Consider the following 24,060-nt stretch of genomic DNA (forward strand, 5'->3'; position numbering starts at 1 on the left):
GCTTACAAGTATATACTTTTTATGAAGTGGAAATGTCAGAAGATATCTTGTCGTTTGAAATATCACCATAATAACTTGAAAAATGTTTTCTTTGTTTCTTTATGTTGTAGGCCTATATAAGGTTTCATCACGTGCCTTATTAGTTTACGACAATTGAATCGACTCCCAAGTCTGGAAGCGTAGGCCTACAAGGTATTTTGTTTGCTTTGTTGTACTGATTTAATATAGCGTTTAAAGATGACATGTTTTTGCTTGCTTAATGGCGATGTCACCCAGCTTATAACACCAGTATATATGTGGCTTTCTGTAGAGCAAATTCAAAGTGACATTTTTGCTGTACACACTTATTTCCTTGTGAACTGAAGTGAGTCTTACCCTGAGGATGTTTGTACAGTAGGGGAGGAGGACTGTGACTTGTGATCGCAATAGGACTGAGTGGAATACATGATGCTGCTGCAGGAAAACAAAATAATAAGTTTGTCAAGACTGTAGCCAAAATAAATGTATTGCTGGTTTGCTTAGAGATCCTGACTTACCAGGAAGTGACATTCTAAGCTTTAAGCTCTGAAATAAAGAAAACAAGCCTGTTATATATTGTTCTTATTTTTTGCACTCAGCAAAAAGAAGTGTGCCTATCCAAAGAGTGCAAGTTTGTTGGTGTGTTAATGTGCTGAAATGATTCAGATCTTAATTAGCATATACATCTACTGCCCCACATCTGCTCACCTTGCTCCTCGACCAGGATCGTTTAATGTCTGTCTGTTCTTCAGATGTTTGACCAGACCATTCTAAAGATTTCCCAACTCTCATTACAACATCCTGTGGCTTTTCTTGTGTCATGTTTTGTACCAAATCTGTTGAAAATTAGATGAAAATTAGATAAGGTACAAACAAAGGGACCAGATGGAATTTGATGTTTATTCATCGATGTCCACGATTGTCATACCCTCATCCGTGGCCATTTCAAAAGACTCTGGAGTTCTCTCTGGCAGTGGGGGTACAGGTGAGGGCGGGTTGTCTTTTTAGGGAAAACAGGAACATTTACAGGTGCTGTAAGACCACCACACATATTTGCATTTATAGACACAAATTTTCAAGTATGCATAACGCTCACCTTTGTTGACACTCTCAGAGTCTGAGCTGGTTGGGATCACCAATGTCAGCATCTCACTGGTTTCACTGATTTCACTGATTTCAATGATATCTGGAAACAAGACCATACATAGTGATATGTTTTGGTTTTGTTTTGTTTTTTTAAATTGTTTCATTTTCTAAGTTAATAGAAAAGGCAGTGGACATTTGTATAAGCTGTTGCTTGAAATGTCAGTATATGTAACGTTATTATTAACTAAAACAAAACTAGATCTTTAATAAAAATTACAGTTTTTGGTAACTGAAATAAAGCTGAAATAATATAAAATATTATATAGAAAACCTAAAAAAGGAGAGAAATGTTGCTTTGGCAATGTCAACTAACTGAAATATATAAGTTGAAGTACTAAAATTACTGGTAACACAGCCTGTATATATGTAATACATTATATAAATTATTCTTATTGCAATAATTATGTCTTGTAATGCACCTTATAATGTATTATGTGATCTCATGAATAATTGGAACCACAGTTATAATACTTCATTTTTACACTGTTAGAAAGTATAATGCAATACAACTCATGATAAACATTTGAATCTGCAAAAGTTATATTACATTTTAATTTGGTTTAAACTGAAAATATACAAATACAAGCCACTTCAAAATATTAATAAATACCATAATAGTACACTCTAAAAAATGCTGGGTTAAAAACAACCCAAGCTGGGTAAAATATGGACAAACTCAGCAGGTTGGGTTAAAAGGCACCTATTATGCCCTCTTTCACATGATGTAATATAAGTCTCTGGTCTGGTCAAGTTTCAGCTTAAAATACCCCACAAATTTGCCCCTATTTGGGGGTGAGCAAAAACATGCCTTTTACTATATTACTATATTGCTGGCTAAAAAAATAAATCCAAAATTGGTTGAAAAAAATGGCTGGGTGAAAACAACCCAATGCCTGGTTTTGTCCATATTTAACCCAGCAGTTTTTAGAGTGTATATAAATAATACTGAAATAACATTGGTGAGAACTGAGAAGTGGACATAGTGTTCTTATTTAGACATTGAGGACTAACCGTTAATTTCCTCGGCCAATATAAAGGACTCTGGGGTTCGCTCTGGCAAAGGAGGAGGGCTGTCTTCATCAGATGAAGGTGAATTTGCACCTTTATACAAATTATAAAAAAGATCATAATCCATCATAAATCATTTTTGAGAAAATCAGTTGTTAAATGTGACAGGTGTTCATACCTTTGTCATTGCTGTCATGTTTTGGCAGTTCCAACACCTGGTTATTAAGAGTTAAACTAGGTATTGTGAAACAAGGATTCTCCAGCCAGGTTTCTTGAACCATAGATTCCATAACACTGGGATTGTCGCTAACCGGTGGAGATTCGGGACCAAAATAAGGATCTTCCACAGTGAAACAGAGGGTACTGGAGATATAAGGTTTGTTGTCTTTGCCAACGGGACTAACATCTTGGTTTTCTTCCCACTCCAGATGCTTCGTATTTGGCCTCAGTTCCTGTACTAGGCTGATGGGATAGTTTGAACATGCAGCTTGGGTAAGATCAGTGTTGAGGCTGGTGGATGGCTCAGTTCTTTGATATCCAGAGGTTGTAAAGTCTGTTTGAGGAGTTGGTGCTATGAGTGACCTCTGATATTTAATCTGCGCCTCACTCATTGTACTGAGCATGTCTGCAGGACTGAGTTTGGTGGAGATGACCTCTTGATTAAATGGATGTAAATGAGGATGTGGCCAAGGAGTGACTTTCTGTGTAATGTGATTGCGTTCATCCATTAGAATTTCCATCTCATTACTCCTATTATAACAGCAAAAGTTTTCATTATAATCAGAAATAACAGAAAAACAGTCACAGTGTGTCTTAGACATAAAACAATTCAAAAAGTTTCTTTGTGATGACAGTTAGGTTTCTATTTAAGTCGAAGTGTGAATTCAAGTAGGTCAATAGTTGGTTGATTTCTCCGGAAGGCGTTAAAATTGTGGCTTTGTGGTGCTATCAAAACATCTCTATGTGAGCAGACTGACATGGCAACACTTGCTCAACCAAGGGCATTAGTTTGAGGGTTGGACAAATCTGTTTTTTACCAATGGCAAATGGGCGAGTCTTTGGAGAAACTTTTTTTAAAGCTACCTTTATTTCTTTATCTTTTGGGATGCTATTGGAACAGAAATTACACACTTCAGCTTATACAAGTTCAGACAAAAATGAAAATTATGTCATCATTTATTCACCCTCACCTGTATTTTAAACACTTGAAAAATGTGTAAGTTTTGTTGTTTTTTCATTTTGTACTATGAAAATCAATGGGGCCCAAAACAACACTGGACCCCACTAACTTTCACTGCATGGACAAAAACATTTTTTTTTTTTGAAATATCTACTTTTCTGCAAGAAAGTCATACATGTTTGGATCAGCATGAGGGAGAATAAATTCTTCATTTCTGGGTGAACTATTCCTTTAAAATCTGCATCAAAACCATTAAAATTAGAGATTTCCTCAGACCTGCGCTCAGTTTGAATCAGCGCTCTGAAGTCAGTCTCTGATTCGGAGTCACTGAAATCTGAGAGATCACTCCCAGTACTTATGGTGACAGGTGAGGAGGAAGCTGGGACCTGATTGAGGATCAAATTAAATTGTTCATGACTTATACCAGCAAAAAGCTCTGACTATGATATCGAATGTGTCGTAACTGGAAAGCTAAATAAAATGACATAATTTATTTAAATACAGAGTGAGTATTAACAGTGTCTTATCTGACCTCTCTGTTTGGTTCTTCTATTGCTGCTAGATATCTCTCAAAAAGCAATTTGATGGTCCTGTATACTAGTGCATATTGTTCCTAAGAGGAAGAGAAGAAATTATAATTAGGTAAAATTGAGGCGTATTAGTTTTTATTGATGATGGCAAATTAAGGAGAAACTATGTTGGTTACCTTAGTCTGAACCACAGATGGCCTTTGTGTACGCATGTCCTTCACCAGCTCAAAGATACTGAAATCCTCTGGTATCATCTAAACAAGAGCAAATAAGATTAACATCTCACCTCAAGTAAGAGGCAGAAATGTTTGCTCTTTGTTTTTGTCTGTTCTTTATTTTTGTGCCAGTACAATGGAAGATGTTTTGAATTCTTACCTGTCTCTTCAGTAGATTCCAGGTATAGTCGATGGCACACAATGCACCCGTTCTTCCACAGCCTGCACTGAAAATCCCCAGACAGTCCCAAGAGAATGAGCCACAGTGAAAACACAATGATCTTTTCTTACATTCTTACTCTTAAGTGTAGTGTAAGGGTTTTTACATAACACTGCTGTAGAGTCATAAGAATTATTTAATTTTAAAGGGATAGTTCACCGAAAAATGAAAATTCTATCATTTACTCTTTGAAAAGTTGTTCCAAACCTATATATCTGCTTGGTTACAAACATTCTTCCAAATATTTTCCTTTGTGTACAACAGAATAAAAAAATATATACAGGTTTGAAACATCTTGAGGGGGAGAAAATGATGACAAAATGTTTATTTTTCGGTGAACTATCCCTTTAACAAGTCAATGAACTGTTTAAACGGTGCTCAGAATATTCTGTGTGGAAAAACATTTTCCAAAGTTAAGGTTAATCTTTAAAAACATGATTTATTAACACTGTTGAATTAATATTTTTGCAAATCTCAAAATGAATATCCTTTTTTCATACTAGACTTTATAGTATACTAGTACTTTCTCTGGATATTATTGACCTCCGTAGTTCAGACTGAAAGATTGTTTGAGGAATGGCCAAGTTAACTTAGTAAAGAATACCTTAAATAATTAATTTCTCTTCTGTTGGTTAGTCTTTCAGCATAGCATTAACTGTCATTATAACCAGGGTTTGAAATTAACACCTGCCAACCCACCAAATGTGGGTAAAAATCAGCTGTGGTGGGTAACGCTGTCAAATCACTAGCAAACCTGCAGATTTAGCACAAATAACAGCGTGCTTGTTCATTCGCTTTGAAGCAATAGTGAAGATTTAAAAAAAACATAATAATGTGGTGATGCATTTGGTTAACAGAAAAGACTTTTCCAACATCCTAAAATTTTAGCAAACCCTGGCTTATCCTGAGATGGATAATGTTTTTAGACAGAGATTTATTTTTGCTGTGGTCAATAACTCACAAGCGTGGTCTATCAATACCAGGTGGTATTTTGCACAAATGTAGAATGACTTCAGTATAATTTCACTTCGAACATAAGTTGCACATTGTTACTTTTGACCCTGTCTGTTGGGACGAAAGTAACACAACAATACAAGTTAGATTTTTTTTGTGTGTTACTCTTGTTTTAATCTGGTTTATTTATCTTTTATTTTTGGCTGGTAGAAGTTTCAAATGGCTGGTAAATTAATAATAATTTGAGTGAAAAAGTTAATTTCAAACCCTGATTCTAACTCGGTGTTAGCAGTAGAGCAGATGCGTGTTGGGGCATTTGGTTGTTGTTGGTCAACCACCTACATATTTCCTGTGTAAAAAAATGGTGGTGGGCATTTTCCATGGTTACAGATACAAACAAATCTTGTGTTCATTCATGGCCACCAAAACTTTACGTCATGGCCATAACATCGCCGCCATTTTATCTGATTAGCCCCCAACTGCAATCATTGCAAAAATGAATCATAGAGGTCCATCACAGCAGATTTGGGCGTTTACCTGCAGTGAATGCAGATGGGAAGCTCATCATGATCCTGGTAAATCCTCATGTCCTGCAGCAGCTCCAAGATGGCAGGAATGGAGTCAGGTACTCCGTGATCCGGCCAGTTCACATAGTGCAGCTGCTTCAGTGTCCGGGACACCTGGAAATAACCAGTATAATATAAAACTCTTTGTTTTTTCTGGTAACCTGGTTTGCTAGTCATTAAACCACCACATTTTGGTGGTTTTCTTTCATCACTACAAAACATCTGCGGAAATGTCAGCACCTGTCTGTGTTTATGTTTGTTCCACTACAATGTCTCCACCACAGTTGCTGCTCTATAAGTCTTTTAAAACTGAATACTTGGACTCTTACGCAATGACCAAGAGGAAAAAATATATAGCCACGTCATAGGCCACCACAACACAACGTTTGACCTAAAGCAATACTTTTTATATTTTGACGAACTTGACTCAAGTGTGAACGCATCGAGAGATCGGTCTGTAAAACACTTACTGGCAAACAGCTAGTCTGGACATTGAAAAAAAAAAATCAAGTATGTTTTTGACTGCTTTTAATTTATTAAATTAATTAAAGCAAATTAATTATTCTTATATATATATCTGTATAAGAGACTGAAAGAGACTTTTTCAGTGCAGTGAAGTCAAGACCAAAGAAGTGTTACTTACTTGTTTACATGTCACCTTCAGCGTCCTTATCAAATATTCTCCCTTATTTTCATCAGACTCCTAGACAAAAGCAAACATATGCGTGAATGGAATGCTTATAGTATCAATGTGCTGGTAATATTTTGGATAATATTATTCAATAGTGAATAACTATTTGCCAATCTACAATCAACTTTATGTATTTATTTATTTATTGAGGGATGCATCAATATTAAAATTCTGGTTGACGAGATAAACTGATAACTATTACAACTGTACTATTTTGTCTAAATAAATGAAAAAAAAAAACACGTAGGCAGCACAGATTAGATTTAGAAGTTTTATTATTTAGAAGTTATTAGTGTTTTTAAAGATAAACCTAATGCTGTAAGAAAAAAAAACATAGATGTACTAGTGAATTTCCAGTACATTATCTGTTAAGTTTACACAGACATTTCCTATTTTTACGGAAGTTTTTTACAATGTAAGCTCTCAGTAATGGCAAAGGTTACCGATACATTTTCGTTGTAAATGTCAATATACCAAGAAAATATAGTGACCTTTTTTGCTTCCTACTTAGCAGTCCAAGCTATACTGATGTGGTGTTTTAGATTCAGACTTGCTACATGAATACTGAGAATCAAGCTAGAACAGGCATGTGTCGGAGTGCAAATAAAACACAAGGACAGGAAGTGTGGTGTGAGTGAGGGAAGAAGTGTCTCTTACATAGTGTATGTTAAAGGGTTCACACACAAACACATCCTCCTTTGACGCCGGCCAATAACGCTCACATTTTTTCTGAAATAAAGAGGAAATGCAGCATTCAATCTCAATTGCCTCCTTCACATATGCATCTGTCCTGCGCTATATGAGAATAACGCTTGTAACCATAACAAAAGTTGTGAAAGGGAAGGGAAAAAAATCAAAAAAAGGAGCTAAAAAAAAAGAAGAAAGCTGAAGCTAAAGAAAATGTCATGCTTGATGCATTGCTTCACCTTTCTGAGGCAAGAAGGATGTGGTTAATAAAAATGTTTTCTTTAAAGCACAGTGAATGACAACATTTCCCCTATAACACACTGTCAGTTACAACTTACCCTTCCCATTTCAAACTCTCGGCAAGCCATCACGACAACCTGCAGAGAGAGAGAGTTATTATGGAGGTATTTCCGCATGTGAATGATTCTCCTCGAACACAAAGCTTAGAACAGGTTGAACCTGTTTTTTAAAGGAAGTGGAATGTGTGTGAAATGGTCATATGCTAACTTAATCAAGCACTCACCTGCACATTGTATTCCCACAGCATCCTCCAGAAGTCAAGCACAGTGTTTGGCAACGGGCCTTGTGTGGCAATATACGCCCTAGAGCCCAACACCCCCTGAAATAAATAGAGAACTTATAGCAACTACTGATATTTTGTCAGTGATTGTTTAAGCATGACATTTTCTGTTTAATCTGCATCAAAGTATTGGATTTAGTGTATAAATGACTGAATATTGTGTATATAGCATGAGATTTCTTTCTTGCATATAACCATCTTACCTTAATGAAACTAGCATTAATGTAGTCCGTATCATGTTTGGATGTGATGAGGGAGAGCTTTACTCTGCTGTGATCAACTGTGAGAAAATACAGTCGTCAGCATCTCTAGTCTCATTACTGTAATCTTCACAATCATCTTGTTTCATGTTTTTTAAGTAGTGCATAAAGTGCTGTTTTCACACAGCACACATGTTGTGCTAATCTCTCACACTTTGTGTCTTTTGCATGTTAGTGTCTAGTGCATCAGTTTTTCTAATGTAACAACGGGGCAAATGCGGATAAATAACACTGTGTATTACAATACAGTAAAGTACAGTACAGTATATTTTTGTATAGTATAATTACAATACAGTATACTCTAAAAAATGCTGGGTTAAAAACAACCCAAGTTGGGTTGAAAATGGACAAACCCAGCAATTGGGTTGTTTTAACCCAGTGGTTGGGTTAAATGTTTGCCCAACGTGCTGGGTAGTTTTATTTAACTCAACTGTTGTATAAAAATTACTGTATTGCTTGCTTAAAATGAACCCAAAATATGCTGGAAATTAACATTTATTAATATTTTTAATAAATGAGCATTTATTAATAAGATAATGAATAATTAACAATAAACATTTATTAAATTTCTTATTAATAAATGTACACCTTTTGATTATTATTGTTGCCTCTAGTAATTATGTGTCTGATTTTTAATTTCTTACCTATTTTGGGTTCATTTTAAGCCAGCCATATAGTAATTTTTAATCAGTAGTTGGGTTAAATAAAACTACCCAGCAGGTTGGGCAAACATTTAACCCAACCACCGGGTTAAAACAGCCCAATTGCTGGGTTTGTCCATTTTCAACCCAACTTGGGTTGTTTTTAACCAAACATTTTTTAGAGTGTATATACTAGTACAGTACTGTATATTTTATAATATTATGTATGCTACAGTATGATATAAAGCAGTATCATACAGTACAGTATACACTAAGAACTGTAAAAAACAAAACAAATTTACACTGTAAAATACCGTTTTCCATTGAAACAGTAATATACTGTAAAAACAATGAATTCTGGGTAATATGATTTGTCGTTTTGATAAATATGACAAAAAATGACAAATAATATTTCCCAGAATGTGTTGTTTTATATTACTTCTGTATATTACTATACATTCTGGGTAAAATTATTTGTCATTTTCGAGAAAGTAGCCTATAGGCCTCTTTTCTTAAAATGACAAATATTACCCAATGGAAAACAGTATTTTACTGTGTAAATTTGTTTCAGTTTTTTTACATTTATTTTTTAGAGTGATGGTATGGTATGTAGGGTATAGTACAGTATTTTATGGTATAGTATACCCAGAGAACACACATACATCATGTCTATTTGTTGTGCACATTTTCATATTAGTTTCACAAGTTTTTTAGAGCGTTTGCTGATCTGCAATACATCTCAAATACGTTTCCTGTCAGATGTTAAATAGATATTTAGAGAACGTCTTTAAGATGTTTATGCACTAAAAATGTTGTAAATGTTTTAACATCCCAATACATGTAATTTTACTTTAAAATACTCGTAAATAGCGTAGCAGAATGACGGGAGAGATGAATTTGTTGAATAAAGTTTTTTTTTTTTTTTTTTTTTTTTTTTTTTGCGCACAAAAAGTATTCTCGTTGCTTCATAATATTAATGTTGAACCACATGGACTATTTTAAGGATTTCCTCTCGGATTTCATCAAAATATCTTAATTTTGGGGTTTGGAACGACATGAGGGTGAATAATTAATGACAGAAATATCATTTTTGGGTGAACTAACCCTTTAATGTTTATTGGTGGTGTTTTGTCTTTGTTTATATCCCTGTACATCGTCAGCATTTTCATCATCAGTATATTAAGTATTGGTATGTTTACATGTTTTATTGACAAGCCACTTATGGTAAACTATTTTTCAATTTTACCAGTTGTATTATTATAGTGATTATCAGTAAATTTTACAGTACAAAGCAGATTGTGGTATACCACAGATTGGTATTTTAATATTATATGTAAATTATACAGGCACCAACATGCCATACCATACCTGAAATATTATCAGCATATTTTTATGGTGAATATCTAGCGACCACAGTGCCAGTTTCAACAAATTTAACACGATCATTTTTTACAGTGTATATAAATCTGCTTTTTTAACAGATATTTGTAAACAATAGATGCTGTTCAGATGAGGTGCTCTTTAACAGCCATTTTGGAGATTTATAGTAGATCATCATTCACTGTGTTTGTATGCTTATACTGTCTACATTTCTATGCTGTCTAGATGACGTTATGTGTTCTTTCTTATGGATTTAAATGTTTATTTGATATAACCGCTATATGCAACTGCATTGGCTCTTGTTCTTTTCCAGATGATTGATTGTATGACTGTATGATTTATTGTGAAGCGTCCTTGAGCTCGGGAAAGGTGCTATATACAGCAGTATAGTATACTGTAATGTACTTTAGTATAGTCAGATGTCAGATGTGATACTCACAGGGAACAATGTCCTTGTATCTGTTCTTTTTCACGTTATCCTGTTTGTCCGCAGCTGTGGTGGGGTATGTCTTCTCTGCACGATACTTGGTAGACTGCCTCTTCAGTTTCTGTTTTGACCAAAATACATAAGATTCATTCATGATTTTGTGCAATAAAACCTTTCTGCATACTTAAGTTTGTTCAACCCATAAGTTCGGGGCTAAGATGTTTACATTGATATTAAACGCTTTAGAAGAAACCTTTAACAGGGTTTACCCTGAATCCATGTATGAGTTTTTATCTAAAGCAAATTTTTAAAGTTTTTTTAAATGTTTTTTTTATTGTTATTTTTTAACTTAAAGCATCAATCAAAGCAATTAAGCACCAAACGACCGACGTTAATATTGATATTATTTTAAAAGACAAAGCAAAGTAAGAAAACTTGTCTTATTTGCCATGTTTTTGACATCTTAACAGTGATCTAAGACTAACAGAATGCAGTTTATAGCCCTGTGGTTAAGATCTGTGAAAACTAGATAAGTCTGGCTGTGTATGCGTGAGTGTTTGTGGCTGTCACAACATGTGTGTGGGATGTACCATCGTTCTCCTTTGTGTGTCTCTGAGCACAAGCACTTTGTTACCAGACCAAGAGACTTTCCGACCACAGCTGAGCTTACGAGAAGCCTTATGAGCCCAGAACACTGAGCAAATATAGCAAGCTGAGTAATTAGCATGGGATCTCTGAGCTAAAACAGTCAGGACTGCATGTGAGGAACCAGCCATCACACTTTTGGAAACCTTCAAGTTTTGAACAGTGAGACTGGACCTGTGTCTGACATTTCTCTTCATTTATGTCCCTTGCGTCGGCAAGCATACATTGCGGTCCAGCGGTGAGGACCAGTAGTTCTGCTCTCAGTGTGATGGGAACTTTGGTTTCCATGCTCTGCCAAATAGACAGTTTCTCTTCCTGTGCACATTCCATTAGTGAGCGATTCAAATCACTCATTCTGGCGGAAGTCTTGTTTGGCAACAGATTGACAGAGATCATTTAAAACTGCAATTTTAATCAGAGTGATTATTCATGCTTTATGCGATTGTGAAAACTGGCAGAAGGCCTGGTTTGACTTTGGGAAAGTCTGTATGGATTTACACACTGTTCCTCACTCACAGTGTATTGAACACTTTGCTGCAGCTGAGAGCTATAACAGACACTCTGTAGCGTTCAGGCCGGACCACAGAGCACGTGTTGTTCTGCATAACAGGATGAAGCCATGGTGGCAAGGGCAGGCCTGAATCACTTTGGTACTTCAGGGTCTGGCATATTTTGGCAAGTACGTTATGGTTGCCATCTTTGTTATCGTTACAAGAGTAACATGTAACTGGGTGATAAGCATTGAAGCCTTAAAAATGAAATGATATCACTTTTCAATTTTCATACATGGCAATTTGTATTGTATGACAATACAGTGTTTGTAATCTTCATTTACAGCAGAGGTTTTTTAATATTTTGATGACAATGACCCTAAAGTATGATCTCCTTGCATGGGACACCCTTCCTAAATATATGCTAGATATTTTCATATACAAAGACCGATTACTTTGTGAGAATAAAAATGTGTGGTATTATGAAGGCAACATTTTGTTTATTAAATTAAATAATTATCTAAAATCCGGAGCCCCGCAGGACAAAATATGTTATTTGTGGCCACAAGTTAGCAGTTCATTCCCACAACATGCTAATACATCAGAACGTTTTACTAATTAGTTTCCCTCGTTTCAAGTAAATTGTGTACACGATATATTAATTTGTTCCATTGTGTGATCAAGATGATTCAATCCCTCATTTTACTAAATCATGGCCACGTTGTAATAATTAGTTGTTTTAGTTAAATCAAAACGAGGAAATTGATTAGTACAACATGGCCACAATTGACTAAATCAATGGAATTATTATCTTATGCACACATTTTAGTAAAACGAGGGGGGGGGGGGGGATTATATTGTGCGCATAATTTACTTAAATCAAGAGGGAATTATTTATTATATCGTGTGCACGATTTACTTAAAACAAGGGAACAAATTCTTTAATCGTGGCCACGATATACAGATTTTTTTGCCACGTGTCAGGTGTGGGGCTCTGTACTTTTGTACTTGAAGCCAAAGCAAATTAATTAAAATATTATCTGGAAAATATTTACTTTATTAATTTGACAGTGTACCTTTTTTGTAAAGTGTTTTTCGCATTAAATATTTTTAATTATAGTTTTTTGATTATTGCTTTAAATATATTTGAAGTGTTCTGTATATTTAATGATATAGTTCACCCAAAAATGAAATCATCATTTAGTCAACACATTTACTGAACACAAAAGAAGACATCTTGAAAAATATGGGAAACCAAACAGCTGATGGGCCACACTGACTTCCATAATATGGGGGAAAAAAATACTGTGGAAGTCAGTGGGGCCCGTCAACTGTTTGGTTACTGACATTCTTCAAAATATCTTATTTTATGTTCAGCAGAAGAAAAAAATTCATACCGTTTTGGAACAATTTGACGGTGAGTAAATAATGACAGAATTTTCAGTTTTGGGTGAACTATCCTTTGAAGTTATCCCTAAATAAATATACATTTACAAAAAAAATGAATAATAATAATATATATATATATATATATATATATATATATATAAAAATGATTTAAAAAAATTGGTACGGTTGGTTCAGTTTTTGGTTCAGTTATTACACTCCAAAATGAATCATTTTAAAATATGGTGGAATATATATATATATATATATAAAAAATGATTTAAAAAAATTGGTACGGTTGGTTCAGTTTTTGGTTCAGTTATTACACTCCGAAATGAATCATTTTAAAATATGGTGGAATATATATATATATATACATTTATTTATAATATATAAACTTATTTTAAAAAATTGGTACGTATGCCCTAGCATACCACCTAGCAATAGACACATACCCCCTGGAAATCCCCAGTATGAAAAGCTTGATTTAGAAGACATTCTGCCAAAGATGAATTGACTAAAAGTTCTCCTTCAAAACTCCAAATGCTACTTTGTTGACTCTGAGAGCCACACATTTGACATTAGCTCAACTACTGTAGTGGAGTTGCATGGTGCTATAGCGACACTAAGGTCATGAGATTAATGCCCAGTGAACACTGATAAGATACTTTTTGGTACACATTACATTATTTTTTACTTCAGTTTAGTTTTGTGACGAAATAGCTAATGTACTTCTATTCAAATATAATGTACTTATATCAGCATATTGAGACCCCACAGTGTTTTTTTGAAAGCCACAGTCCATCTATTACTGCCTGACATCCTGTTTCACCCTGAGCAACTGAATGCACTGTAAGGTGATTTGGATGAAATGGTTTTCCAAATCTTAAGAGTACAAATTCATTTTTGCATTTTCCATTTTTGCATTCGTAGGTTTGATTCAAAGTGACTAAGTTCATGATGGGTCACTTCCTCTCAGTCACCATGACTGTTCACATGGAATATCTAACAGTTGACATTGGAGGGGAAAAGCACATAAAGGTTCTTTTGGGGAAAACAAATGTAAGTAGTAGTGAGGCGAAGGTCTACTTCAGGCTCTGTTTTATGCAGACAGCCATTTAGTCAATAATAAATGAGTTCAATAATAAATAACCTCCCACCACATGAAAACTTCTTTTATGGAAGCTTAAATTGAGAGGCACTGTATTCAGAAGAGGAAGTCCACGCTTAGCCATCAGCTCAGTGCCCAGACACATTTTATTTTTAGCTTGCTTTTGGCACATGCTGTACTAATGCTTTTATTATCTAAATCCACACATTTTCACATACCCACACAAACATTGCATATAATGTAAAAAAAATCAGATACGTTGGCACCTTTTTTCAACCTATCCACTGTGTCACATGACATGAATCTGAACGTCAGAGACTTTTTTTTTCTTTTTTACTGTAACAAAACCCTGCGGTGTAAACGCTGTAACCTAGTTAATAACTTACCAAAAACTCTCCGGCAAAGCCGTTCTCTGCCCCTTCTTCTTCTGTTTCCTTGCTGGCGATTTGGGCCAATAGGTCCCTCAGAATGCGGGCTTGGGCGTCCATGGCATGTTGTGTGACACAGCAGCTTCCTCCGTCATGTCAGAGATAGAGAGATCGGTGGGCTTCTAAAAGGAGTCCATCTTTCGCTTTCTCTCTACAAAGTGTCTCTTGTAGGTCTGTAGTTGAGTTGAGGAACTGTGCGATGTGTCGTCACGGAAGCAGTGGCAGCAACAGTTCACAGGTTCTGTGGTCAACTCTAAGTATCAATGTGACCCTCTCCGCCCTACGTCTCTTCCTTCAGTTTCTCTCGCTTGTTTTTTTATTGTTGCATACCTAGCTTTAATTCTCTGTCTGTGGCCTTCTCTCTCTTGCTGTCTTTCTGTTTCTTTCTGTCCAACACTTTGTAGCACAAGGTTTTAGAGCCTATACCCCTCACACAGGAAGCTTTTGTGGGTGGGTGTGCGCTTGAATGTAAAAAAAAAATATATATAGTGAAAGAGTCAAAGTCATTTGCTTCATTGCTGAAAGTGGCCAAGCCTGTTTGATGACATTCAAAACAGTTGAATTTGAATCTAGAGAATGTAAGCTAAATGTAGTCAGACCAGAGAGAGATACTTGTGTGGCTCTTGGATTTAATGTTATCAGGCAGTTGACCTGATATGTCAAGCGGTGTCCTACTGCAGTTTGGCATGCTTAAATGGTGTCTAAAACGTTTTTTAAAATGTTATATTTTTAATTCTTGTATTATTGCTTTAATTTTTATTCTTCTTTTTCGCTAAAAATATGTTTTTATAAATATAAATAACTTTATTTTACATATTTATATACACTGATCAGGCATAACATTATGAGCACTGACAGGTGAAGTGAATAACACTGATTATCTCTTCATCACGGCACCTGATGAGTGAGATATATTAGGCAGCAAGTGAACATTTTGTCCTCAAAGATGACGTGTTAGAAGCAGGAAAAATGGACAAGCATAAGGATTTGAGCGAATTTGACAAGGACCAAATTGTGACAACTGGGTCAGAGCATCTCCAAAACTGCAGCTCTTGTGGGGTGTTCCCGGTGTGCAGTGGTCAGTATTTATCAAAAGTGCTCCAAGAAAGGAACAGTGGTGAACCAGCAACAGGCACATGGGCAGCTCATTGATGCACGTGGAGAGCGAAGGCCAGCCCGTGAGGCTGAAGTAGTTAATGTTGGTTCTGATAGAAAGGTGTCAGAATACACAGTGCATCGTAGTTTGTTGTGTATGGAGCTGCATAGCCACAGATCAGTCAGGGTGCCAATGCTGACCCCTGTCCACCGCCGAAAGCACCAACAGTGGGCACGTGAGCATCAGCACTGGACCACGGAGCAATGGAAGAAGGTGGCATGGTCAGATGAATCACATTTTCTTTTAAATCACATGGATGGCTGGGTGCGTGTGTGTCGCTTATCTGGGGAACACATGGCACAAGGATGCACTATGGGAAGAAGGCAAGCCAGTGTGATGCTTTTGGCAATGTTCTGCTGGGAAACCTTGGGTCCTGCCATCCATGTGGATGTTACTTTGACCCGTACCACCTACCTAAGCATTGTTGCAGACCATGTACACCTTTTCTTGGAAACGGTATTCCCTGGTGGCTGTGGTCTCTTTCAGCAGGATAATGTGTCCTGCCACAAAGCAAAAATGGTTCAGGAATGGATTAAGGAGCACAACAACAAGTTTGAGGTGTTGACTTGTCCTCCAAATTCCCCAGATCTCAATCCAATTGAGCATCTGTGGGATGAGCTGAACAAGTTCAAGGATCTGCTGCTAACATCTTGGAGCCAGATACCACAGCACACCTTCAGGGGTGTAGTGGAGTCCACGCCTCGATGGGTCAGGGCTGTTTTGGCAGCAAAAGGGGGACCAACAAAATATTAGGAAGGTGGTCATAATGTTATGCCTGATATGTGCATATATATATTTTTGCCATTACACACAAAGCCTTACATCTAGTGGCTGTTTGGTGAAAGTGCAGTCTCTGATCTTTTCCTCTGAAAGTGTTCTTTTACAGGTATAGCACTTTATACACACACACAACTTTCCACTCTCACCTGTAGATTCTTTGTATTTTAATTTTAATTCTTATTCTTTTTAAGTTTTTCCATGAAAAAGTGCACTTTCACCTTTTTTAGATTTTTTTTTTTTTGGTAGTTTTTTACTGCGTGTATTTATGTCTGTCAGCATACTGAAAGACCCCACAAAGCCATTTGAAAACCACAGTTCGTCCATCGCTGCCTTACATCCTGTTTCATTCTAAACACCTCGCAGCAATGTGCACCAACACAACATAATACTCACACCTTTATTAACACTATGAAGGGCTTGTTCGTACTGCTTTTAGCACAGAGTAAGTCTCTTTTTATTGATTTATTAATACATATTTATGTTCATCTGCCTTGTATTTTTAGTTTAGTAAATTAAAACTAGATTTTTTTGTCAGTTTAGTCAATTTTATGTGTAGTTTTGCAATCATGTTAATGTATGGTCATGTACATGACCTGAACTGGCATCACCGGAATCTCCTCCTTTTGTTCTCTTGTGGATTCTCTTGATTCATTTGATATCTAACATTCACTCAGAATTTAACTCAAAATGTAAAAAACAAACATGAAATATCGTTCCTGAGCAGAGAGTGAGAGATATAACCAGTAATCTCAGTGACTGTATCACAACTTTGCCAGTTTTCATCCAAAGATCCAGTTATGACAAACACTGAGGTCAAAACATTAAGAGAAAAAAAATTAAAAATTGAAACATATTGCAAATAGATAGGGTGAATTTTCATTTCATGTTGACTTTAAATGCTCGTAACAAAACAATTAATTTTGATGTTCATCTTTATTTGTGCAATGTTTAAAACGGTGACTTTTTCTCTAGTAAGTATGCAGTTTCAGTGTGATAAAACAAAGATTCAAACCACAGTTGGAAGCGCATTCACTATTATCTGCACCTACAAAACATCCCAGTTCCGATTTAACAAGAAGTACTGGTGTGCTGGAGACTCCAGAGCCTCGTGTGAGGTTCTGATGGACACAGATGGATTCACACAGGCTGCATACAGAACACGGGCTCAAATCATTGATGGAGTTTCTAGAGGCTTGATTGTTAATGTAAGAGATCTAAAGTTGGACGACACTGGAATGTATTGGGTGGCGATTGACAAAATTTATGCTGATATAATGACCAGGATCCAAGTTACAGTAACAAAAGGTAAGACTTTATTTTCATCATGTGAAGTATATCCTAAAACAGAGTGAGATGTTTGGTCTATTGCACCTGTAATTTTATTATTTTTTATTACATTTTTACATATTAAAATCTTGATGTTTGACACAAGCAGAAATAGAATATCAGTTCTGTCATTAAGTGTTTGGCATGGTAAGGGATATGACAATGTTGACATGTTTGGGCTTGGTGGAATAGATCTGCTGCTACGCTGCTGCTGCAGAGCAACTACGGTACTTGCTACTGCCAATGCATACACAAAAAGCTGTTTTGAGCATTCTCTCTTACAACTCCACTCAACACAACTCTTTATATTCTCATAGGCCTCCATTGTCACTTTAGCTTGCTTGTGTTCTGGTCTGTTCTTGTGAATTAATGCCCCCAAAGCATGGTTGCCACCTTGTGGATAAAGTAATTATAAAAAATATAACAAAAAAATTAAATGTGCAACCTGCGCGTACAAAATTCCAGCGGTGCTCATATAGTACACCCATACTTTTTTAAAGCTGCAGTCCGTGATTTTTGGCCTTCTAGCGGTTAATAAACAGAACTGCATGCATCTTGCGGAAGAACATTCTAGCCGGAGCTACTTTTCTCTGTGTATGTCTATGGCGAGTCACGCAGTTACTGTGATACTCTGCGGCAGGTCCTACCAGTCCAGTCTGAAATAGTCAGAATATAAACACTTATTATAAGTGTACCATAATGATTCAGGGTAAGTCAAAAACATGCACGGTTTGGAAAATGAATTCATGTTGTACATTCTCATTATATAATTTTTGCAAATTTTGAACACAAAAACAGCAGCTTTAATGAAGAAATTCGCATCACGTGCACTATATGCTGACCCTCGCATATACGCATAAAAAGTGAACTATTCTTTGGGCTTCAAGCGGCAGTTCAGTCAGAAATGCATTATTGTGTTATTTTTTTTACTTACCACCGCATTTTTAGAATGTCGTTTCATGGGTGAGATGCTGCAAAAGTTGCGAGACACGAGTGCAACAGCCAAACATGCCTGCCAAACATAAAAACAATAGGAAAAATAGCGCAATGGAATGCAAAAACCTGGAAAGAACTACTTGTATGTTTGATATTTCATGTTTGCATGATGGAAGGTTGAAAAGCTAAATGGTGCTGTTTTCTGTTTTTACAAAGCATTTGCAATTGATAATAGCCTATGTTATTTATTACTATTACTTTTTGGCTTAGAAATATTTAGCATTTTTTCTTTTTATATATTTATATTTCTGAGTTTAAAGGATCTGTTTAAGATAAGTTTAACATTTTGCTTCATATTTCATGCATATTTTGCATATTTAATCAAAATCGCCATCTTGAGGCATTTGTAGCTTAAATTTTTTACAGTGGAAGAGAGTGAAGGTACGTCGTCCATCTTTTTTTACAGTCTGTGGTGGAGCTGGGGAAGGTAGGAAGGTTGATGGTTTCTAAAAAGCACGCTGCAACAGCATATGCTGACCATGTACACAAAAAAAAAGATACGTTGGTTTACTTAAATTTTTTATCTCAACAGGTTCCACATAACTGGGTTATGTTACATTTAATTAACATTATTTCAGTAAACTTAAGTTTATTATATAAGGCCAATTCAATGCCATTTAGTTGAATCAGGTTCACATTCTTAAAGGTGCCATTGAATGTTTTTTTTACAAGATGTAATATAAGTCTAAGGTGTCCCCTAAATGTGTCTGTGAAGTTTTAACTCAAAATACCCCATAGATATTTAAAAAAAAAAAAAAAAAAATTTAACTGCCTATTTTGGGGCATAATTATAAATGCGCCGATTCAGGGCTGCTGCCCCTTTAATTGCTTGCGCTCTCGATGCTACACTGTTAGAGATTTATAAAGAATGAAGTTGTGTTTATGAACTATACAGACTGCAAGTGTTTAAAAATGAAAATAGCGACGGCTCTCTTGTCTCCGTGAATACAGTAAGAAACGATGGTAACTTTAACCACATTTAGCAGTACATTAGCAACATGTTAATGAAACATATAGAATTTACAATTTACAAATATCACTAAAAATATCATGTTATCATGGATCATGTCAGTTATTATCGCTCCATCTGCCATCTTCGCTGTTGTTCTTGCTTGCTTACCTTGTCTGTGCACAGATCCAGACGTTAATACTGCCTTTCCTGCTTGAACATGGGCTGGCATATATGCAAATATTGGGGTCATACATATTAATGATCCCGACTGTTACGTAACAGTCGGTGTTATGTTGAGATCCGCGTGTTTTCCGGAAGTCTTTTAAACAAATGAGATTTATATAAGGAGGAAGAAACAATGGGGTTTGAAACTCAATGTATGTCTTTTCCATGTACTGAACTCTTGTTATTTAACTATGCCAAGATAAATTCAATTTTTGATTCTAAGACACCTTTAATGTCACATAAAAATACTATACTTATATATTTTGCTACTGTGATGTGACACTTTAATAAACTTTTCTATAATCAGAGGAGTATAGTTGGTAAATATTACAATATCATATAGCACAACAACGGTGATCAGCAATATTAATAAGCCTAATACTCACAATAAAAATAATATAGATCAACACAGTCTCGGAGGTAAGAAGTGGATTATCCTTCACCTGAAATGTTTGTCTTTTCATCATGAAGTGCAAGTCAAATGTTGTATAACAATAATTAGAAGTTTCCACAAATCCCTTCACTCGATTGGGATGTTCTCTTTCATTCTGGAGGGCAAGGGGCAGTGACTGTAACATCGAGCGTACTTTGCAGTATTAAACACGTATTTATACCGATTTAATAAGGCACCTCAAAAAGAACACAAATAATGGCCTTCTCAGCTGCCATAGTTGCAACTCTTGCGTCATCAGAACAGGGTGTTCAACGCGCCACCGTTTCCATTTAAAAAACGTTTTGCAACATTTTGTCTGGGCTGAACGCAGCCTAGGTTGAGTTTACTTTATTGAAACATGCTATTTTAATATGAAAACATAAAGTTAAAAGTAATTTTTTTAAGTCAATTTAACATGAAGCAATTCAATTTAAACCAGAAACCTAATACGATGGAAGTGAATCAAAATAAGTTGTTTAAATAAAGTGGTAAACAGCATCAAAAAATCGTTTTTATGAGTGTATTTAAAGGTTGAGCAGCAAGCTGGCTATCGATACAGCAGGAACCAATCAGCTCTGCCCTATAGAGAACAATGTGACTGCAAGCAGATTAAGTTTAGTTTCATGACAGAACTTTGTATTTCATTTCAGAGCCTGTAATGAAACCAAACGTTTGGCCTCTCAGTTCACTGGAGATGACATGCTGGGGACAACTAATTGTGTTTCGCTGTGGGAGTAAGAGAGGAACAGATGTGCAATACACTTGGTACAGAGTTGGACACCCAAACAACACTGTCCTGCAACATTCCACTGATCTCCACCTCCACTGTTCAAACATAACTGAAGACAGCCAACTTTTCTGCTTGGCCTCGAATGATGTCAGCAGCCAAAACAGCGAATTTATTTATCTGCACCTAATTCAGCCTGCAGTCAAGAACTGTGTTTATCTCATCACATCAAAGGGTGAGTTTAACCTGTTAATGTATTGTATATATTGAGTTTTTACACTGTTCTCTGAAATTCTTGACTCTGACTAGCCAGTTGTGTCATTTAGCAGTCAGTTATTTTCGAATATTCACCGTCATTGATGTCAACACCAACCCAATTTCACAGGATAAAGTAATAATATACAAGGTTGTAAATTCATATGAAAATGTGGAATTTTTATTTTTAAAACGTAAGCATGAATTTCCATCCCTAAAAATAACTATCACTGGGGAACAGATTGTAAGAAAATTAAGTATAAATAAGATTGTACAAAATCATATGAATTAGCCACCAATTTGCCAAAACATAAAATAGTTACAAATTATCATGAGATTGTGTTGGCAATGCTATCAGACTACTCTTTCGGCATCACTATAATTTCTCATATTTTACACCGCAGACTCAAGGCCCGTACACACCGGGACGAATATCGCACGCGTTTATCGTCAGCGTTTTTCGAGACGTTTTTTGTGTTCACACCCAAGCGATTTTCACCGGCGATGCGCAGAGTGAAAGTGCAAATTCACTCCCTGACAGTATGTGGCGCTTGTGCTTAACGATAGTGCAAATAAACTGATATTAATAAAGTTAAAGAAGATTTAAAAAAAAAAATGCATATATAAAATGGCATACATACATATAGTGCAAGTGAACGGTAGTGTAAATAAACATATTTATGAAACAGACATTCTCAATTATATTTCTTGAATGTAAAAGGGGAAAAAAAGTAAAAATACAGAAATAATACACATCTGTGGCAGAGCACCCATAGTGTGCGTCTCAATCAGCTCTCTACTTCACTAGTCAGGGCACTGATCAGGCATTCGGCCACATTTATTTATATGGTATACTGATACACGACCTAGGAAGCTAGGGAGCTGAATGAGACGCAGGGATAGTTTGTAGGGGTCTTCCTCGTCTACTTACTTTCTCTTCGTGGTCTTGTGTGCTCGGCAAGACCGTTTTGTGCTTGAGCGCCACCAAGTCGTGTTTTACTGTAACTTCAGCAGCTCCAGGCACGTGAACAAAAGCGCCAATCTCATTGGTCGGCCAGTTTTTAACACGGCGCGTCAAACCAAAAAAACGAACCCGAGGCGTTTTTTTAAAAATGACGCTTTTACGCCTCGCGTTTTTCGCGTCGGTGTGCACACTCACATTGGCGCCCGTTGTTTAGTCATGAGGCGTTAAACGTCGGCGAAAATCGCGCGCGATATTCGTCCCGGTGTGAACAGGCCTTCATGCTCTCATTTCATACTAACGCAAACAGGCACCATTTTGCATTTTAGTTATCGACTGCAGTGAAAATGACTTCAGACTTCAGATATTAATGTGGCTTCTGTATTAATATTTGACCAACTTTAATATTGTAATGATTGTTATGTTGTTAGGCCCGTTGTTTCATACAATGCAATGGTGTAGCTAATCATTAACTTCTGAGTACATTAGTTTTACTTTGCATGGATGGACATGATGTAGCGTTTCTAAACATTTACAGTAATGTTAATGTAATTTTGTGATGTGTAGTTTACATGTCTGACAAGAGGATGAATCTCTCTTTCTTGATTAGCTCTCTCTAGCTATGACTGCATAAGAAGCACAACATCACTCTCAACATCCATCCAAAATACAGAGAAATTACTGAGATCTGCAACAGTCTCTCAACTCACATGGAGTCAGAATAAGACAATGTAAGTTAGTCAGAGGTAAACAGAAAGCTGTGCTTGAACAAAAGTACTGATAGTAAAAATTTTGCAGCATAATTGTTTCAATGCAATTCTAACAAATTAAACAACAATTTAAAACAACTGTTTGTATGTTAGAAGGCTGAAAACTCTTTATGATCCTGTTCTAGGTCTTGGTCTGGCTTACCACTGTGGTATGAGTGTCTTCGTTGGTCTCTCTTCTCAGCTATGTTTACCATCTTATATGTAGTGCACACATGCTTAAAATTAACGTCCAGAAGGCTTAGGGCTCAAGTCAAACATGCCAAACACATCTGACTGAGAACCATGGTCACATCTTCATTACAAGTGTGTTTTTATTCATGGTGTACATGTAAAGTTTGCATTGTTTGACCTCATGTCTAGTTACTGTACATGTCAGCACTGAATTGATATTTTTGTCCTTATCCACAAGGTGTGCAATTAATTTAGCCCCTAACTGCTTAATTCCTTTCAAACTTGGTTACATATTTCAGCTTTAGGCGTACTGTCTTTATTAAAAAATCCGCTTTGTATACTGACAGAAAACACCACAATATGCTCACATTACCTTCATATATATACATTAATGCATTAAACATTGTCAAGCGTCTTATCCTTGCGCACAAGCTGGCTATATCCTGTTGTTCCCACCAACTCGCTCAAAAATTCACATTCAAGATTGAAACTGAAAGTGACTCCTGGTATCTTGCCTGCCCTTCCTGAAAGGAAGATATCACACACAGTGAAATATTGATGAAATTATTTTGTTACCTTGATGCATGGACAGTGATCAAGAGACTGTAAAGATTGATTTTTTTCAATACCTAGAGAGTTTTGTATCTATATACATATACCTTTATATATTTACACAGTACCCAATTACATACAATTTTTAAATAAAATCAGTTATTTCCAATTCGAAAGGTTTCTGACAAATTA

At 36.1% G+C, this 24,060-nt stretch overlaps 2 protein-coding genes across 6 annotated transcripts in view; one reads left to right on the forward strand and one right to left on the reverse strand.

Moving 5' to 3' along the window:
- Positions 1–14,964, reverse strand: part of ptpn22 (protein tyrosine phosphatase non-receptor type 22) — a 24,654-nt gene extending 9,690 nt beyond the window's left edge. For 2 of the 5 annotated variants that reach the window (XM_067371560.1, XM_067371559.1), the window contains exons 1-19: positions 14,523–14,963; positions 10,516–10,624; positions 7,999–8,075; positions 7,739–7,834; positions 7,554–7,592; positions 7,186–7,257; positions 6,481–6,540; positions 5,809–5,951; positions 4,258–4,324; positions 4,059–4,136; positions 3,885–3,965; positions 3,629–3,738; positions 2,351–2,922; positions 2,176–2,265; positions 1,115–1,204; positions 947–1,018; positions 727–854; positions 537–564; positions 376–453 (exon numbers count right to left, since the gene is read on the reverse strand). In XM_067371560.1, the coding sequence (XP_067227661.1) occupies positions 376–453; positions 537–564; positions 727–854; positions 947–1,018; positions 1,115–1,204; positions 2,176–2,265; positions 2,351–2,922; positions 3,629–3,738; positions 3,885–3,965; positions 4,059–4,136; positions 4,258–4,324; positions 5,809–5,951; positions 6,481–6,540; positions 7,186–7,257; positions 7,554–7,592; positions 7,739–7,834; positions 7,999–8,075; positions 10,516–10,624; positions 14,523–14,624 (2,092 nt within the window). In that variant the 5' untranslated portion in view covers positions 14,625–14,963. Of the gene's footprint in view, positions 1–375; positions 454–536; positions 565–726; positions 855–946; positions 1,019–1,114; positions 1,205–2,175; positions 2,266–2,350; positions 2,923–3,628; positions 3,739–3,884; positions 3,966–4,058; positions 4,137–4,257; positions 4,325–5,808; positions 5,952–6,480; positions 6,541–7,185; positions 7,258–7,553; positions 7,593–7,738; positions 7,835–7,998; positions 8,076–10,515; positions 10,625–14,522 lie in introns of those variants that run through there. The other 3 variants (XM_067371561.1, XM_067371562.1, XM_067371564.1) reach the window with 3 other exon arrangements.
- Positions 14,965–16,910: 1,946 nt separating this feature from the next.
- On the forward strand, positions 16,911–23,988 carry LOC137009396 (uncharacterized). Its single transcript, XM_067371598.1, has 5 exons — positions 16,911–16,942; positions 17,473–17,805; positions 21,083–21,394; positions 22,986–23,106; positions 23,271–23,988. The coding sequence occupies exons 2-5, from the start codon at positions 17,478–17,480 to the stop codon at positions 23,416–23,418; spliced, it is 909 nt and encodes a 302-aa protein (XP_067227699.1). The 5' UTR covers positions 16,911–16,942; positions 17,473–17,477; the 3' UTR covers positions 23,419–23,988.
- Positions 23,989–24,060: the final 72 nt, after the last annotated feature.

The sequence above is a fragment of the Chanodichthys erythropterus genome, chromosome 20 (assembly GCF_024489055.1).
Source record: "Chanodichthys erythropterus isolate Z2021 chromosome 20, ASM2448905v1, whole genome shotgun sequence".
Lineage (NCBI taxonomy): Eukaryota > Metazoa > Chordata > Actinopteri > Cypriniformes > Xenocyprididae > Chanodichthys > Chanodichthys erythropterus.

What these genes read in the sequence shown, in the direction of transcription:
- LOC137009396 (XM_067371598.1), top strand. Translation starts at nt 17,478, where the DNA reads ATGCAGTTTCAGTGTGATAAAACAAAGATTCAAACCACAGTTGGAAGC. An exon ending in CCAAGTTACAGTAACAAAAG is followed by an intron (nt 17,806 to 21,082) that starts GTAAGACTTTAT and finishes ATTTCATTTCAG; the next exon opens with AGCCTGTAATGAAACCAAAC. An exon ending in TGGAGTCAGAATAAGACAAT is followed by an intron (nt 23,107 to 23,270) that starts GTAAGTTAGTCA and finishes ATCCTGTTCTAG; the next exon opens with GTCTTGGTCTGGCTTACCAC.